We start from the raw sequence: 15,278 nt of genomic DNA, 5'->3' as shown, positions 1-15,278 counted from the left end.
TGGCTGGCTCTCATCAAAGGATTACTGCCCGTGCACACATCCTTACACGTGCCCAACACCTTAGACTGGCGAAAAAACTGAGGACTCCCAGTAATGGGAAGGGTTATATGGGGGAAGTTCCCGCCTTAAGGGGCGTGCCAGTGTCCAGCACCTGATACACCGATATAACCCACGTAGTTATTACTATGGCTCTGTGGCCCCTGATGTAAGAAAATAAATAACTCATGTCACTTTTGTGTGTTTATATGGGAAATTTTTGAGAGGTGTGTAGAGCCACTTAACTGGAACATAGCTGCTGCATAAAATCCATCATCTATCACAAAATCATATTTTAGATTTTACGTCAGAACACTACAAAAGTACAGACAGATATTTTGCCAATATTCCATTTTAATTGTTTATAGGAGTTTCAGGAGATTGCCAGACAAAAAAAATATATAATTTCAGTATTAAATTATGCAACAATGATATCTACAAGCCCGCATTAGCATTTATATCCAATGTTTAAAAGCCAATACACACTATGCAATTCAGTCTTCCCTTGTCCCCAAAATGAGGCAATTAGAATACTGCACTCGCCCTCAAGCATCTGTAAAAGTGTGGACACTTACCCCAGCAGTTTACAAAACAAAATGCAGTCTTTCCACTAGCATGTTATCTGTATTATCAAATTACTGGCAATTTACATCTTGACTGAAGTTCTCCTATGAGAAGTGTCTGCTACAGCCTGTGGGATGAATGCAGCCTATTCACCAGAACTATTGCTCTGAGCCTCAGCGTAGCATTAGGTTCTTAAACTGGGTATACACTAGTAGAATTTCATTTGTTTCTCTAGCAATTAGTCGGATCAAAAACATTTGTTTTTAGACCACAGAGACAAGAAAATTGAAAGGAGCAGGATAGAAATTCATGCATTGGAGAATTTTTTTCCCCCTCTAACAGCGTATGTGGTTTTTGTTCAGTAAATTCCATTCCTTCCCAAATCCAATATTAAGCAAACAAAATTTTGAACGACATTTGAACGAACTGAGAATTTTCATATGCATTTTCGTTTGACATTCTACTAGTATATGCTCAGACTTTGGAATAGGAGGTGAATGGCGAGTTGCCTATAGCAACCTATATCCTTTTTTACATGCTCAACTCTGGGCTGCAGAAAAGACAGTGTGACGTCAGCTGGTTGCTATGGACACCAAGAAAGGTTTATGTTTGAACACTTCATAAGTGTCTAAACACTGAGCCATCCTAAAACGACTGCTGCAGACGAGTGTTATAATTAAAGTGGTATTAATCTCAAAAGCAAACATATTGCAGCTCACCAACTCCTAGATGTGATGGCTGCATTAGTTCCTTTCTTTAGGGTTTCTATTTTAATCTGGTGATCCAGACCATAAGTCTGTAACAGAAAAGCTCTTGCAGCAGCAGGTACATATATTTATACACAAAACTAAAAAGAATTCCAAATCCCTGGATCTCCCAGTACTCCTAAGATGTAGTGTGTGCACATAGGGGTTTATTTACTAAAGGCAAATTCACTTTGCACTACAAGTGCACTGCAATTGTACTTGGAAGTAAAGTCGCTGTAGATCTGAGTGGGACATGCAAGGAAAAAAACAAAAACAGCATTTTTGCTTGTACATGATTGGATGATAAAATCAGCAGAGCTTCCACTCATTTCAGATCTTCCCCTCAGATTTACAGCAAGTGCACTTGCAGTGCGGATTTGGCTTTAGAAAATCAACCTCAATGTCCATTTTATTCATGACAAAATTTTTTACTTTAAATACAAAGTAATCTTTAGAGTCAGTTTGTTGCCAACTTTAAACATGTCCTCCAGAGGCCATCATATTTGATGCAATAGCTGTATTCGTTTTGTTCTTCTATTTTCATCTAATGATCCAACCAGTAAGTCTGCTTTTTTTCAACAGAAAAGCTCTTGCAGTTAAAAGGGATGAGACAGTCCATTTAACACTGGTATGGGTACTTAACCACTTCAATACAGGGCACTTTCACCCCCTTCCTTCCCAGCCCAATTTTCAGCTTTCATCGCTCTAGCGCTTTCAGTGACAATTGCGCGGTCATGCTACACTGTACCCAAATGAAATTGTTATCATTTTGTTCGCACAAATAGAGCTTTATTTTGGTGTTATTTATTCACGACTCCGTTTTTTTTTTTTTGCGATATAAGTGCAAAAAAAGCGGAAATTTGGGAAAAAAACAATATTTTCTTTTATTCTATTTGAAAAGAAATCCAATAAAATCAAATTTTGTCATAAATTTAAGCCAAAATGTATTCTGCTACATGTTTTTGGTAAAAAAAATTCCGTTAAGTGTATAATAATTGGTTTGTGTGATCACGGACATATGTACGCAAATGATCATGTACATATGTGTGCAGGTGATCACGTACATATGTGTGCAGATAATCATTGGGACATGTGATTTTAGTGGGACATATGTGGGGGACATGTTTTTATTATTAGGGACATGTGTTTTTATTATTTGGGGACATGTATGTTTTGGGGACATGTGTGTTTTGGGGACATGTGTGGGGACTGTGTTTGTACTGTGTGGTGTGTTGTGTGTTTACACTACACTGATGATCAGTGAGTAAAAAGCTGTGAAAAGCAGCCCATACTCACTGATCATCAGCCGGCTGCAGCGTTCTGCTCTCCTCTCCTCAGCGGTGACTTCCGCGTGAGGAGAGGAGAGCCGATTGCCTAGCAACCGGCTGTTTGTTTACATCACATGACGGCCGTGATTGGACACGGCCGTCATGTGATCAGGAGGGCCAATCACAGAGCCCTCCTGCCGATCTGAGATGTGCCGAGTCCGGGTGACACGAGCACATCGGGATCGCGCCGCTGCGCGGGCGCGCGCGATCCCGCTACTCCTGAAGGACGTTCCTGAACGTCCTATCAGGAGTAGACTGCTCCCACCCGGCCGTATATATGCATTGGCCGGGTGGGAAGTGGTTAAAATGATTAGCTTTAGTATATGAAAACCTTTATCCTATATGGAACACCCCCCCGCCCCCTCCAGACTGACAATGCTGCTGGCCAAATCTTCCCACTGTGTTCCTTCACCCGGAGCACTCAAACAGGAGGTGAGTGTTACTGGCCAGATCACCAGGTGAAAACAAAGAAAGGGGAGAAATCCTAAAAAAAAAAAAAAAAAAAAAAAAAAAAAAGAAAAGAAAACTGATGCAGCCACCACATGTAAATGGATTTGTAAACTGCAATATATAAAATGTTTTTGGTTTAAAATGTAATGCCACTTCAAAGATAGCTTTTTAATCATTGCAACTTGAGACATCTTTAATGTTTTTTTAAACGGAAATACATTTAAAAAAACAAAACAAGCAGAAAATCCACACACACAATTAATTCTTTGGTAACTTTAAGTAAACCAAAAATGGACAGAACATATATTTAAATCATATTAAGTCACAGTGCAATTGATCACAATATCATAAATGTGCAAGCAAATACAAATTATAAAAAAAAAAAAAAAAAAATACAGTTAAAAAGAACCTTAACTGAAATTTGAATGAAAGGAATGGTCAATCCAGCCAGTTATTTGCGCCGCCTAACCATAAGGATTTCTGCTTTAACCCAGCAGGTACAGATATTTATACACAAACGGAAAATAATTCCGAATCACTGTATCTTTCGGTATTCCTAGGATGTAGTGTGCACATAACGTCTTATCCATAACAAAATAACATTTCACTTCAAATACAAAAGTAAATTTTAGAGTCCTGGCAGTTGCCAACTTTGAATATGTTCTCCAGGGGCAACTGCAAATGGCCGGACACAACAACAATATGTGAGAGACAGTCTTCAGGCTGCTCCATTGGACTCTGCTCACATGTACATTATCAGTACAGGTAAATGTATGTGAAGTTGCACATACAAAAAAATAAATAAAAAAGAAAGTACGAGATCTGTGCACCCTTCTAGTGAATGCATTTCCATCCAGTGTGGTTTTTTTAAAGCTCAATAAGCAGCATTTAGACCAAAATTGCACTTGATATAAAATGCTGGAAAAATTCATGTAAATAACGTAGGCCTTTAAAAAAAAAAAAAAAAAAAAAAAACCATCAACCAGCCCTCACTGTACGGTAATCGTCTTGTTCTTGAAGAAAACAGGCCAGTGAGGATTTATTGTAAAAAATTTGCAATATTTGAAAACTGTTAATTTATAATACATATTGACAATATTTAAAAATTACCACTACCCCATTAAGTTTATTAAGTGGGGGGATGTACCAGATCATGGACCTTTTCCGCAGCGTACTGGCAGAGGATAGGCTACTCTAAGCAGCCCACAAATTCTTTTGTTTGTTCAATCAGTGGGTTGAACGGAAAAAAAAACAAAAAACAAAAAAAAACACTAGTTTCCCCCATCCACACAATTGGATAAGGTAATCCTCCCCACCGAGCTATTGTGTTCCAACAGCAAGGAGACTTCCCCGCCGACAATACATGGATCAGCGTGTGCTTTTGGCTATACCCGGCAACACTGATCAAGTAAGGAAAATCCAGCTGACTGGTTGTACAGAAGTGGATCTGTATTATCCACTTCTGTACAACCAACCTGCCCATACACAGATCAAAATTTGGCTAGTCCCTGCTGAACCAGCCCAATTTCGATGTACGGCCAGCTTTAGGGAAGCTGGAAAAAAATAAAAATGAATGGAAAGACTATATTTAATAATTTAAAATACATTTACATCATTTTCTAAGAAGCTCCAACTGTGCTTTATTTTTATATAATCATCTGTGCATTACATTTCACTTACTGCCAGGGATATTGAGGAGCATCTCTACAGAGTGTTCCTCCATGTTTCAGCAACGATTTAACAGAAAGGACCTTTTTGCTCAGCCAAAACGATAGAACAAGCAAATAGCTTGCTAAGCTGATCTCATTCACAGTGGCGGCAGCTGCCACAGCCTCCTGTCTACCGTATTGAGGGATTTCCCGGCTGTGAATCAGGCATGCGAGTGTGGGCACGCAGATCTGGACTGTCATTTAAAGCGAAACTCCAATTTTGTTGGGGGGGGGGATAAACATTCCCTCCTGGATGATCCATGTACATTGCAAGGCATATAACAACCTTTGTTTCAGATTCCTACCTTTTTGTTATTCTGAAGAAAATCGCTGTTTGTTCCTCTGGACTGAGTGGGTCTAGCAGGAGAGGGCTCATAATTATCAATCAGCTGTGCAGCTGCAGAGCAAAATTTAAAAAAGCTGCTGGGCCTGCATCTCTTTAGACTTGTTCCTATTGGGAATATCTCACCAAAAATTAAATTTTTGTTGCCGACGATGCTTGAAATCTGACATGCATTTTAGGCAGACTTCTGGGAATATCAGTGAGCAAAACACACAAGCAGGAAATTATGTTTCTGGGGGGTGGTCACTACACAGTCTGTACAGAAGAACTCCAGGTAGCCATATTGCATAGCATTTTCAGAAGATTACAGTGACCGCAGATTGAAAAGGAAAGATAATTTTTAATAACTTTCATTTTTAGATAGATAGATCTATCCCCCCCCCCCATGAAAGTGGAGTTGCCCTTTAAGCACAGTAAAAGTGCCCTTCCCGATGGGTGCCAGGAAATGGGACAAGCAACTAATGCTACAAGCAGGAACAGCAAAATTCTCTCTATAGGTTTAATCCAGTGTTTAGATAACTAGTGTGGAGGATCAAATGTACGCACATTAGAATACACATATGCAGATTTACAGTTGTGCTCATAAGTTTACATACCCTGGCAGGATTTATGATTTCTTAGCCATTTTTCAGAGAATATGATAACACAAAAACATTTTTCACTCATGGTTAGTGTTTGGCTGAAGCCATTTATTAGCAATGAACTGTGTTTACTCTAAATAATAATGACAACAGAAACTACCCAAATTACCCTGATCAAAAGTTTACATACCCTGGTGATTTTGGCCTGGTAAAATGCACACAAGTTGAAACAAAGGGGTTTGAATGGCTATTAAAAAAGGTAATCATCCTCACCTGTAATCTGTTTACTAATATCATTGAGCCACTCTGGGGAGATCTTAAGCGGGCAGTTCATGCAAAGTGGAGGCTTTTTGCCAAGGGGAATGGGCAGCTTTACCATCTGGGGGGGCACAATACATGGTGTTAAAAACTGGTGTATGTAAACTTTTGATCAGCGTCATTTGGGTATTTTCTGTTGTCCTTATGAGTTAAAAAGAATAAACAGTTGATTGCTAATAGATGGCTTCAGCCAAAACACTAACCATGAGTGAAAGAAAAAGTTTGTGTTATGCATATTCTCTGAAAAATGGCCAAGAAATCAAAATTATGTAAACTTCAAAGCACAACTGTACCTGGAATATTTATTCAATTTATAAATGCCAATAATCAGGAATTTATCAATTGTGTAATCATCAGGCGATTACACAATTTAGAGCTTGCCTATATAAAACTTGGGAATTATAATGTGCCTGACCATATAAGGATTGCTCAAAGCACCCAGTTGGCAGAACATCAACTACTGAGTTTGTCAGAACCCGCACCCTGAATGTGCCATGAGATGAGAGTGATCAGCACTGGACCGCTACAATTTTTCAGTGTTTATCACACATACCAAGTGGCCTTTAGGCTCTTAGAATAGAGGTATATACAGTAGGCTTCCCTGTGTGTAGAAAAACTAAAAATGGTCTTCAGTAAGAAACCATAAGCATCAAGAAATGCAATGAACTCAAAGATTGTTTCAAACTGAATTTGCTTTGCCGGAAGGATTATGTACTCCTTAGCACGATCCCACTGGTAGACTTGACTAGTCCAAATTTTCAGCTTTAGATCCTTTAGCTTTCCTGGCGATTAAAGCCAACACCAGGGAAAGGATACTCCCTTACAGTGGGGCTGTCCCCACACTGCAATGGTTAAACGCACGTTGAGGTCTAGGGGGCTCTAGCCCTGAGGACACTGATGGACAGTCCACTGCAGGAATAAACAGGCATGTAATCCTTGCAATGTGGGGAAAAAAAAAAAACACACTGCAAGGGAGCAGATTTCCTTTTCTATGAAAATAGGCTTTAAATGTTCCTCCTCTGGCAGTCTCAATGTTACAGCAATTCAGATAAAGAACATATTGGTGGTGGTGGTGGGGGGGTGGTGTTAGCACCCACTTTATGTTAATGTCTGTGCTAGCAAAGTTAAATGTCATTATTATACAGCTTCGGAAGTGGAAGCAGGTCCCTGTCAAGAGCGGGCATCTGCAACCCCCCCCAAAAAATTTCCAAAAATGAATCTTTTTAAAAAAAAAAATTCTTGGGCAATTAAAAGGTCTTGTTTTTAGTACACGTCGAAGCACCTTTGTCTAATTTTATTTACATATTTCCAGCTCCCTGTGGTACATACCTGCTCACTAAGGATCGCTACACTGGTCATTTGTTATCCAATAACAGCTGACACAGAAGTTGCAAAACTGAAACCCTAAGGCCACATGTATGTGAGCAGTTTGGCACCTCTGACAAATCCTGACGTTTTCAACCACCCAGGAGACATGGGTGCCAGGAGCCTGTCCAACATCTTGATGGCTTGATGCATACTTATATTTACAATCGTATGTGTTCAGGAAAGTAGGTCCACAACTGCAGAATTTCTGCATTTTGGGCATATGTTCCAGAATGCATATGGTCCTGAACACAAAGCACCATTCCATACAGCATCCAGCTGACATTTTTGCCTTTCAGATTTTGACAGGCTGCTGGCAGTGGGGTTTGACACAGGCCTTGGGGGCACCAAAAACGCTGATGGCCACATGCACACTGTTGGTTTGACCATATATGGTCAAACCAACAGTGTGCATGTTCTATCAAGGCTACATCTACTCAATATAGCTAGTGTTTGAGGTGTATTACTAAAACATGCAGGAATGACATGACAATGACACCTGGAAATATTTCAAGTGTATGAAATATTTACATGTGTCATTCAGCATGCAGCCAGCGGAACTGCTGGAACTGATGCAGGGACTGTTAAACATCCAAGTTATGTAGGGCAACAGATTGTAAACTAGCCTCTTAACCACTCTGGCCACAATGTTTTGGGAGGATTTTCTCCTTAAATCCCCTAGAGATATTAACTCATCTGGGAACAACATGATCACCATACATTCTGGTTGGTCATCGAGGATTTGAGCACAAATGAAAGAACACAGTGACCGGTAAAAAAAAAAAAAGACAAAAAAATCAATAAAAAAGAAAAAAAATCAATGATATCCTGAATTAGCAAAAGCCAGGAACTCCTTTCCAGTGCTACTGACCTAAAGCTAGGTTTATAGGCTTGCTTAGACATTTTATAAACGGTTGTTCTTTGACAAACCATATAAAGAAGAATGTTTATAAGAGCTGTGTGAATCCCAGTGTGCCTCATGTGACCACTTTTTTGTGTGAAACCTAAACAGAATGCAATGGACAAAGTGATAACTGGCCTTTTTGTGCACGGCAATGTGGTAAACGTAAAAGTACAGTACAAACATAACCGGATTTCATGCAGGCACACTGTGGTATGTTTACACCACTTAACTAGATACCCAGTCATGCTCTCATCAGCATAAAAATTCATAAGGCACTCTGGGACTAAGTTATTAGAGAGTAGGAAACACAGTAGAAGTTTGTTACATGGAGGACGAGACAACTACACTATATACATCACACTCCAGTAAAACTTAAAATGTCATTATGAAAAATAAACATGTGTATTCAAATGTGTGCAAAATAGGTCAATATCACTGAGAAAAAGAAGACTGCAAGTAATACTGGGTCAATGTGAATATTTTAAAGAAGTTCTCTAGGAAGAGTTTTTTTGGAAGGGGCTCATATGTGTGATTTGTAGCGCACAGCTCGGTGATGGAAGCCAATCTGAAATAAAAAGCACCGATACAGACTTGTAGTTCAGCTGCTTCCACAGATCTGAAGAAATGAATAGTTCTCCACAAAACACAACCCGTACCAACCAGTCCATTTCGATACTACCGGTACTCAATACTTTCCATTTCAGATAAGAGCTCAGGTCTTACAGCAGGGGTCTCAAACTGGCGGCCCTCCAGCTGTTGCGAAACTACAAGTACCATGAGGCATGGCAAGGCTGACAGTTAAAAGTATGACTCCCTCAGGCAGAGACATGATGGGACTTTTAGTTCCGCAACAGCTGAAGGGCCACTAGTTTGAGACCCCTGCTCTACAGAGTCCTCAGCCTTCCTTCCACAGAAGAAATCTAACTCTGAGCCCCCCCCACTACTGCTCTAAGTAGAGAGCATCGTTAAAGTCAAATAGTCAGCCTTTTTAAATGGTTTAAAAACAAACATCCTAAATACAGGCACCACAAGTTGCTTGTCAATACTCCCATCGCTCAGAAAACCCTCCGTCTGCTACTCACACACTAGGTTCACTTTACTACTTCAAGCGATTACAGTATTGCCAAATTGAAAGTTCCAATTACTGCTGTTCCTGTAAGGCAGTGGTCTCCAAACTGCGACCCTTCGCTTGCTTTTATCCAGCCCCTGGAGCACAACTTTATTTACCAACACCAACAATGAGGCACAGTTCCTTCCAATGACACCAAAATGATGGGAGACCATTCCTCTCAATGAGAAACGATGGGGCACGATTCCTCCAAATGACAAACGATGGGGCACAATTCCAAAAAAACAAACACACGAAACGATAGGGCACTCACTTTTACCAAAGATGGGGCATCGTTTAAGCCAACTGATGCTGGGACATTTTCTACTCCTGATGGCCACAGGCAAGCCCCACTAATGTCTGAAGGATAGTAAACTGGCCACTGTTCTAGAAAGTTTGGGAGACCTATTGTACATGATTACCTCTCGTGCAGCTGAAGCTGCTCCAGAGGAAAATTTGTCAACTAAAATTTTTGTGCCCAGTCATCTCCAGCCAACCCTTACATTATACAGGACACAACAGTGGGGAGGGGTGGGTAGAAGGAACCACAGAAACTTCAGCAAAGTTCTTTACAGAATCAACTTGTATTGGGACCTTCAGTTTGGCGACAGACGCTTTGAGCCTTGAGTGTCTTTACTTCTGGACTATGCATTATTAACTACCACTTTCTTTGCCCAATGAGGTTTTCCTTACTGGCCACAGAGATACCTTGATTGGAGAAGAGAACCGTAATGTGCAGGATAGGAGGCAGGCAAGTTAGATCCCAATAACAAGTGAAACTAGTTTAGGAGCAGCAAGCAGAGGAGGAATTCTGGCTAATAAAGTTTTCTCAAGCACTTTGTGGTGTCTGATTTTATGAAGGAGTTTTATTTTTACAAGTTCAAAATGGCCAACCATTTCACATTAAATCACTGGCTAAACTATCCTATTTACAATTAACACCACTAACAATTTGCCAAAATCTACAATATATATCACAAAAATATCAGATAAGATCTACACGGCTTTGTGGACAGTGGCATTTGCAGCTAGGCAATACTTTGTAAAATACTTACACACACAAGATCTGAAAGACCTGCACCCACTGAGATAAAAATACAAAGCACATGTTCAGTATATCGTGCAGCTTAAATATTAATCAACAGCTTTGGGAAAAGTGTAGAGATCCAGTCTTTAGAAAATCTGCTGCTCAAATAAGATCTTCTCAAATCCAGGTGGAGGAGTATGGTAAAACTCATTGAACTGGCAGTCCAGGATTGCACTGTCGTCCACTGCAAGAAGAACAAGGACACAAGTGGTTAATCAAACACTCCACATTACAAACGACACACCTTCTGCATGCATCACAACCATCCACATGTGTCATGACCTGTATCTTTTTTCCCCACAAAAGTGAGTACACCCATCGCATTTTTGTAAATATTTTATTATATCTTTTCATGTCACAACACTGAACAAATGACACTTCGCTACAATGTAAAGTAGTGAGTATACAGCTTGTATAACAGTGTAAATTTGCTGTCTCCTCAAAATAACTCAACACACAGCCATTAATGTCTAAACTGCTGGCAACAAAAGCGAGTGCACCCCTAAGTGAAATTGCCCAAAGTGTCAATTTGTGTGGCCACCATTATTTTCCAGCACTGCCTAAACCCTCTTGGGCATGGAGTTCGCCAGAGCTTCACAGGTTGCCACTGGAGTCCTCTTCCACTCCTCCACGACAACATCACGGAGCTGGTGAATCTTAGAGACTTTGTGCTCTGCCACCTTCCGTTTGAGGATGCCCCACAGATGCTCAATAGGTTTTAGGTCTGGAGACACGCTTGGCCAGTCCATCACCTTTTCCCTCAGCTTCATTATCAAGGCATTCATGGTTCCCTAAATGAACTGTAGCTCTCCAGTGCTGGCAGAACTCATGCAGCCCCAGACCATGACACTCCCACCACCATGCTTGACTGTAGGCAAGACACACTTGTCTTTGTACTCCTCACCTGGTTGCTGCCACACGCTTGACACCATCTGAACCAAATAAGTTTATCTTGGTCATCAGACCACAGGACATGGTTTCAGTAATCCATGTCCTTGGTCTGCTTGTCTTCAGCAAACAGTTTGTGGGCTCTCTTGGGCATCATCTTTAAAAGAGGCTTCCTTCTGGGTTGACAGCCATGCTGACCAATTTTATGCAGTGTGCAGCAAATGGTCTGAGCACTGACAGGCTGACCCCCCACCCCTACAAACTCTGCACCAATGCTGGCAGCAGTTAAGTCTATTTTCCAAAGACAACCTCTGGATATGACGCTGAGCACATGCACTCAACTTCTTTAGTCGACCATGGCAAGGCCTGTTCTGAGTGGAACCTGTCCTGTTAAACCGCTGTATGGTCTTGGCCACTGTGCCACAGCTCAGTTTCAGGGTGATGGCAATCTTCTTATAGCCTAGGCCAGTGATGGCAAACCTTGCCACCCCAGATGTTTTGGAACTACATTTCCCACGATGCTCGTCTACACTGTATGAGCATCATGGGAAATGTAGTTCCAAAACATATAGGGTGCCAAGGTTCACCATCACTGGCCTAGGCCATCTTTACATAGAGCAACAATTTTTTTTTTTTCAGATCCTCAAAGAGTTCTTTGCCATAAGGTGCCATGTTAAACTTCCAGAGACCAGAGTGAGCACCAAATTTAACACACAAAACCTTGTAACACCCAATTTGGACATTTTCACTTCGGGGTGTACTCACTTTTGTTGCCAGCGGTTTAGACATTAATGGCTGTGTGTTATTTTGAAGGGACAGCAAATTTACAGTTATACAAGATGTACACTCACTACTTTACATGGTGTAGCAAAGTGTAATTTCTTCAGTGATGTCACACGAAAAGATAATAAAATATTTACAAAAACGTAAGGGGTGCACTCACTTTTGTTAGATACTGTATATAAAACGTACGTGTCAATTTGAAACTGCTTCTTCAGCACGTTGAAGCGTGTTAACACACTTTGCATTAAGGCAGGCCAAATGGGTTGCCAACACACCACAATGAATTTGAAGACTGACAGGCACCTTATACGGCACTAGTGCAGCACACCACAATTTATGGCGATGCATTACCATGTTTTGTGGTGCACTGAAATGTTTGTGCATTCCATCCATTTGTTAAGGTTACACTGAAAATTAAAGTGGTTGTAAAGCCACTATCATACAATCCCCTGGGGGAGGGGAGAGAGGACACAGGAGAGCTGCAGATGACAGAGGCTCGTAAACCGACCACGGTGTCAGGGCTCAGCAGCCATGATAAACAGAGGTCAGTTTACGGGGGGGGGGGGGGGGGGGAGAGGACAGAACCAGGCAGGATCAGCCCGGTATTTCAGGTGATACAAGGGGCCAAATTACACAGCACAAGCACTGTGCTGTATAACCTGCTTTAAAGGGAACAGGATTTTTTTTTAGAGTAACAAACGTTTTAATGGAATCACAACACACATGTGCAACTAGTCACTTACTCTGTAAAAGGTACCATATGTAGACCTACCACTTCTGTGTACATTATAAAGAATCCCATGATGGTATACTAACTTGTGGGCAGAAATTCACTGAATAGATGTCCATTTGTTGTCAAGCAAGCAGCAATTGCAGACATTATAAACTGAATGCAATACACTGGTAAGACTTACACCAATCAGCCATACATTTAGGTCTACTCACCTAATATTGAGTGGGTCCCCCTTCTGCTGCAAACACAGCCCTGACCTGTTGAGGTATGGATGCCACTAGACTGTTGAAGGTATGTTGTGGTATCTGGCCACAAGCCATTAGTAGCAGATCATTTAAAGCGATTCTAAAGGCCTTTACAAAAATAAAAACACCACATGTCATACTCACCTGCCCTGTGTAATGGTTTTACACAGAGCAGCCCTGATCCATTTCTTCTCGGGTCCATCACTGGCGCTCCTCCCTCCTGCAGAGTGCCCCCAGAGCAAGCAGCTTTCAATGGGGGCACCCCCAAAGCAGGCTTGTTCCCAAGCTGCGGTTCTGTATCCCCATTCACATACACAGCTGCATCTCGTCCCCCCCTCCCCTTCTCATTGGCTCACTGGCTGTGATTCACAGCAGCGGGAGACAATGGCTCCCTCAGCCAATGAGGGAGAGTTCCTGGAAAGCAAAGGCTCTCTTCTGGCACATTGCTGGATCGAGATACTGCGTAGGTGAGTATTGGGGGCTGCTGCACAGAGGAGGTTTTTTACCTTAATGCATAGAAAGCACAAAGGCAAAAAAAAACTTGAGCCTTTAGAACCACTAAGTCCTGTAATCTGCGAGGTGGGGCCTCCATGGATAGACTTGTTTTTCAAGCAAATACCACAGATGCTTTGAAAAGTTTTCAGTCTTGGGACACCCCAGTTAAGGCTTAGTTTACATTACTGCGTGTCGGGGGAATGCCCACAAAATCACGTGGGTTCCTGACATGCAGACAAACACATTGCTGTTCAGTAGAAGCACAGGGGTGTCAATAATGCTTAATGGTACAGGTCCAATCTTGGAAGCCATTGCTGCCTCAAAAATGGAGCTGGTCAGGCGCATAGACGTGCTAGCCTCTGAATGCAACCTCATCCCCAATGACCTTGATAAAATCAGAGGCAGGCTGACCTCCACGGAAGACCGCATCTCAGAAGTGGAGGATGCCTCCCATGTTCAGGGCTCACAGCTGGCAGAATTGTAAGATGGTTGGTGCACTAAAAAACACTGCACAGATGATGCAGATGATCACCAAAGAAGAAATAATGTGCGGGTGGTGGGGCTGCCGGAGGGAGCGGAAGAGTCTGCCACTACCACATTTGCTGAGCAATTCTTTAAAACCATACTGGCATTAGGGGATCTCCCCCCCACCATGTTGCTGAATGGGCGCACAAGGTTCCAACTGGAGCCAGACCATCAGGCGCCCCACCCCGGCCTTTTCTGGTTAGGTTTCTAAACTATAGAGACTGCGACATGATATTGGCGGAGGCAATGGAACATAAGGAGCTGAAATTTGAAAACGCACGCATTATGCTGTTCTCAGATTTTTCAGCAGAAACGCAAAGACGACGCCGATCCTTTACAGAGGTGAAGAGAAGGCTCAGAGAAAAGGAATTAAAGTACAGTTTGCTGTATCCGAATAGCCTCCGCATACAATATAACAGTACTGTAAAATTATTTGATCACCCCCAGGATGTCAGTGAATGGATGGACCGCAACGTCTGACCTCCCACTATAACCTCAAAGTCTGGCCCGCCGCAGGTGCCTAGGTTGCCAATCCTTGTGTTTTTCGTTCTAGCTGCTTTTATGTTTTTATCTTGAGTTACATTCTCTCCCCCCCCCCCCCCCCGAAGTCGCACCCCTGCTACTTTGTCTACCCCTGACCTGCAATAGGTTGGTTGCTGGCCCATGGAATCCTGAGGAATCAGCCACTGCAGGTCTGAAAAGTTGTGTTTTTTGCAAGCACAGACCAACAGCAGGTACTGAGGGGGAAGGTAAATAGACATGCATTATCTGAATATTTGTTTGCCTTCAGTGGCCTTATGTCTCTGTTGCTATTGGCCACTAATTGCTGGTTAAGGTCTAATCGGCCGTTCTTTTACACTTATGGTTCAAGCAAGGAGGCTCATGTAGATGGCATGTACTATTTTTCCATCTTAGTATGCCGAACTTTCGACGCAACTGGTCAAACTTTTTGGAAGAAGTTTTGTTGCATGGGGCAGGCTGCATACTGGACTTTTTTTTGGTTTGGGCCTGTTTGTTTTTTAGGCTCTCAGTTTCCAGTATAACAGCAGGGGGGAGAAGGGGTTATTCAA

The 15,278-nt window shown here is 41.9% G+C and overlaps 1 protein-coding gene across 1 annotated transcript in view; it reads right to left on the bottom strand.

Moving 5' to 3' along the window:
* Positions 1 to 8,867: 8,867 nt before the first annotated feature.
* SPRYD7 (SPRY domain containing 7) overlaps positions 8,868 to 15,278 on the bottom strand; it is a 51,469-nt gene continuing 45,058 nt past the window's right edge. The window contains exon 5 of the mRNA XM_077484283.1: positions 8,868 to 10,723. Within this exon, the coding sequence (XP_077340409.1) occupies positions 10,626 to 10,723 (98 nt within the window). The 3' untranslated portion in view covers positions 8,868 to 10,625. The remainder of the gene's footprint in view (positions 10,724 to 15,278) is intronic.

This window comes from Lithobates pipiens, unplaced genomic scaffold (genome assembly GCF_037356315.1).
Source record: "Lithobates pipiens isolate NorthernLeopardFrog02 unplaced genomic scaffold, aLitPip1_a1.2 Scaffold_16, whole genome shotgun sequence".
Classification (NCBI taxonomy): Eukaryota; Metazoa; Chordata; class Amphibia; order Anura; family Ranidae; genus Lithobates; species Lithobates pipiens.
Note: the sequence above shows the minus strand (reverse complement) of the source record. Positions and strands in the feature narration are given on the sequence as shown.